Source organism: Nematolebias whitei, chromosome 15, assembly GCF_014905685.2.
Source record: "Nematolebias whitei isolate Nwh7 chromosome 15, NemWhi1, whole genome shotgun sequence".
Lineage (NCBI taxonomy): Eukaryota > Metazoa > Chordata > Actinopteri > Cyprinodontiformes > Rivulidae > Nematolebias > Nematolebias whitei.
The window spans coordinates 40,640,636-40,644,810 of record NC_056512.1 but is presented as its reverse complement, the minus strand read 5'-3'; the positions used below and the strand labels follow the sequence as shown (position 1 = coordinate 40,644,810).

The 4,175-nt window shown below is 38.1% G+C and overlaps 1 protein-coding gene across 2 annotated transcripts in view; it reads right to left on the bottom strand.

Annotated features, from left to right (window-relative positions):
• Window positions 1–2,119: 2,119 nt before the first annotated feature.
• Window positions 2,120–4,175, bottom strand: part of LOC119421845 (potassium voltage-gated channel subfamily A member 7) — an 8,150-nt gene continuing 6,094 nt past the window's right edge. For both annotated transcript variants that reach the window (XM_037689210.1, XM_037689209.1), the window contains exon 3: window positions 2,120–3,143. In XM_037689210.1, the coding sequence (XP_037545138.1) occupies window positions 2,205–3,143 (939 nt within the window). In that variant the 3' untranslated portion in view covers window positions 2,120–2,204. The remainder of the gene's footprint in view (window positions 3,144–4,175) is intronic.

Here is a 4,175-nt window from a genome sequence, read left to right as displayed (position 1 = left end):
GTCGGTGTGTTTGACTCATTAGTAGTTACAGTAATATATTGTTTTTATTAAGCCATACGCAGGAATGTGTGCATGATAATCTCATGCACACGCTCTGATTGTCGCTTCAGCCTGCAGTAATTCGGCCCTCAGCTCTGCGACAGCAATGTCAGCTGGTCCTGACCTGAGATCAGCTTCTGCTTACGGGTAAAAACGTATCGGTTACGTTGTGTAAATGTGTCGCGCACAAACTGGCTGCGGACCGACAGCATTAACTGTGAGCGCAAGCGCCGGCCGATGAGCACCCTGTTTGCTGTCCTCGTCAGCATAAGATTAGGGTGCCACATTTCTGCCATAACTGTGACGAGCACAACATCCACGCCTGCAACACCCGCTGCAAGTTTAACTGCTGTACGAGCAAAGGATCATGGGAGCAGTCACCTGGTTTGGTTATCTAACTTCCACAGGAAAAAAAAAATATTTAAAAATGCAGATTTTTCATTGCAACATTATCCAACAGTTTTTAAAATGTTGCTCTGTTTGAACAAGTTATGTTAAATAAGAATTTCTTTCATATTTCATTTGTCTATCCAGCTTGAATCAAAACTTAAATACAATTTCCTTCTAAACTTTTTATGTAAATCATACATTTGAACTATTCTGTTGTTTATAAGTAGGTATAAATTATGGTAGCAGATAAATTAATAACCATGTCATTCTTTGCATGAGGGTTTTAACCAGATCTCCATTAATTTAAAAATCACATATTCACACTGAGGGGTGAATCCTTATTTCTGTTTTATGATTTTATAACAGTGTTTGAATATTATATTTTAGTATTTAAATTAGCAAAATTTGAGGACAAAAATATATATTTTTTTAATTAAAACAATGTAATGGAAAATGTACGGAAGCGTATTGCTGTCAAGGAAAAAATTAAATTTTGAACACTATCAGGTTATAACTTGATAATTATATTGTACAAACTTGATAGTGTACTGTACAAATGTGATTATTTTATCCAAGGTTTTGTTTCCTAGAATTAAAAATATTATTTACATATGTGCAACTTTTACAAATTGTCTTTACATTTTTTTTTAGAAAATACACTTAGAATGAAAGTGATTGACTGAAGCTGGGAAAATCATTTACAAATATAATTGTTTTAGGACCTACAATGTAAAGAAAGTCTGCATAACCAAACTCTGCCTCTAGGATGAGTTTTATTAGTTTGTTTTTTGAGCTGCTTTATGTTTAGTAAATAAATGTTTTTGTCTGTTGCAATTCCCAGTTTGAGCCACTAGATGTCAAAATATTTTATATTACAGACCTTTTAAAGTGCCTGTGACATGCACATTGAACAAATACAAAAAGTGGATGAAAATATCTGTGTAATATACATGATTTTACTCATTTAGTCATATAATTAGCACTTTTTTTTAATTGGCATGGCCAAAGTGAAACAGGAAGTGACATGCAGGTGACCTCTGTCATCACTTCCTGTTACTGAGCAGGCGAATATCTCAACAAACAGTCATCTCAGTGGTGTAAAATTTATTTATTATTTTTCAAAAAATGCATTCATATTTAGTACAATAATTTGATGTCAGAAGCACTTTAAAACACAAATAAAAAATAAAAAAACGCATAAGGTTAAATTATAATTTATGATCGTGACAGAGCAGATACTTGACAAAACGATGATGAAATGAATATAGATCATTTCAAATCTTGATTTTTGTTTTATCTTGAAAGAAGCAAGAACTTGTTTTTTCACTACATTTAGATGTGCTTGCCCATTTAAGGGTTAGCTTAAAGTTTGAAGTATTATAAAGTATTTTATTTAAAATATTTTGTTTTAGCAAAGTTCTCATGATTTAGAGTCACATAACTATAGAAAACGGTTTATGTTAGGAAACAGAATATTTAAGATTTCATTGTGCAGAGTTGGACTGAAGATGCTTTGAGGGATATGGAGACACAAGTTGTGTTCATGATTTGTGTTTATTTGTTTTGCAAACAAAGTTTACTTCATAACAGTGTAAAATATCATCACTCAAAAGTCTCATTTATAAAAAGCATGTACACAAACCTGATTTCTGTCCAAAATGTTGTTTAATACTTTTTTGCATCCTTTCGTCTTCTCGTTCCTTTAGATTATTTTTAATCACACCAGTATCTTTTTTATGAAGGGTCAAAGTTTGTGTAAATCTGTCCGTTGTCTGTCAAACTTGGGTGACCAGAGGTTCTTTGAGGTAGAACTTTAGCCCTTGCTGGTCACCCACTACCTGTCCTGGACAAAGTCCAGCCAAAAGAGTCCCATTGAGTGGGGGGCAAATCGCCCTGTTCTGCTCAGACATGGGGTCACAGTCCCTCATGTATTCAGGATCTTCATCCGTTCCATTGTCCTCTTCATCGTTCTCTTCATCGTCCTCCCTGTCCTGTTCCCAGAGAGCTGTGGGGACATGGTTGTACACTCTGGTGTCCTCACATTCCATCTCTCGGTGGTAGAAGTAGCTAAAGTTGGACACGATGACGGGAACAGGCAAAGAGATGGTGAGTACGCCGGCGATGGCACACATGGAGCCCACCAGCTTTCCCCCAACAGTCCCTGGACACATGTCCCCATAGCCCACCGTCGTCATGGTCACCACCGCCCACCAGAAAGCTTCAGGTATGCTGGTAAACAACGTGCCAGGACTGTCCACCTCAGCAAAGTAAACGGCGCTTGAGAAGAGTATGACCCCGATGAAGAGGAAGAAGATTAGTAGGGCGAGCTCTCGTAAGCTGGCCTTCAGTGTCTGACCCAGGATCTGGAGGCCTTTGGAGTGACGAGAAAGCTTGAAAATCCTGAAGACTCTCACCAGCCTGATAACCCTGATGAGGGCCAGGGACACAGAGGGTGGAGTACCTTTGTCCTTGGCAAGCTCCGTGCCCAACGTGACAAAAAAAGGCAGAATGGCCAAGAAGTCGATGATGTTCATGATGTCTTTGAAGAAGTGGATCTTGCTCGGAGCGCTGATGAAGCGCATGATGAGTTCAAAGGAGAACCAGCAGATACAGACGGTCTCGACGATGAAGAAGGGATCCTGGAAGGGACTGAACGTTGGTGCAACCAAGATGGTTTCGTTTGGGCTGGTGGGATGAGGCGTGGTTGTGTATTGCTGTAAGACAGATAAAGTACAGGTTAAAATCCTAAATAACACTTATTGTGTGAATGCTGAGTCAGCGTTCACAGTTTGTTTTTTGTACAGTTTTGTGCTAATTTTAAAATTTGATTATTTATTCTTTCAGCTACAGTTGTCCTACTTGTAGCTGTTTGTATAGTTGTGCTAATTTTAACTTTTAACACATTTTTGTTGCTAGTTTTAGCTTTTTAGCTATAGTTTTGCTAATCTTCGCTTTTTACCAGCTGTTTTGCAGACGTTAACTTTAAGCTTCTGTTTTGCCAAATTTTGCTTTTACTTATGGTTGTGATCAGTAGTGGACACAACTAACCAAAAAGTTAGCTTTGCTAACCCATATTCTCCTAACTAAAAAAAGATGACGCTAATGCTAAATCGCTAAGATGAGTGTCTCTCAGTCTGCTTCACACGTCTCCGTCTCCTTCCAGTTGTGCCGACCAATGGCGTGCCTAACAGACACTTCGGGACACGCCCACAACAGACGGGAACAAGCTTGTGAATTTTGTTAGTGAACTTAAAGTTGGCTAAACCTAATTTACTGGAAGTTAATTCACTAACAGTTTCCAAAGTTAGAGAAAACACTAATACACTAAACAAAAAATTAGTTCTACAATTAGCTGTTGATGGATTAGCAGAATTGTGCACGCCACTGGTTGTGCTAAGTTTACTTTCTATATACAGTAGTCCCTCATTTAGCTCATGGTTTAGGGGCCACGTCCCTCCGCAATGTGGAAAACAAACAAAGTAGGGATAGTAGTACAAATAGTCCGAGTCAGAGATTCTTTATTGTCATTCGCACCTCATGTGGTACATGTGGTGGAGCGAAATTATGTACACAGGGTAGTAGTAGTATTAAGTAGTAGTTTATTTTAGTGTGTGTATATATATATTACAGTAGAGAAGTGGGCTGGCAGAGCGCTGAAATCATGACATTCTGTGCTCTTTTAGAGCGTTTAGAGTTTAGAAACATTGTTTAGAATATTGCAAGAGTGGGGGAAGGGCTTAAAACAC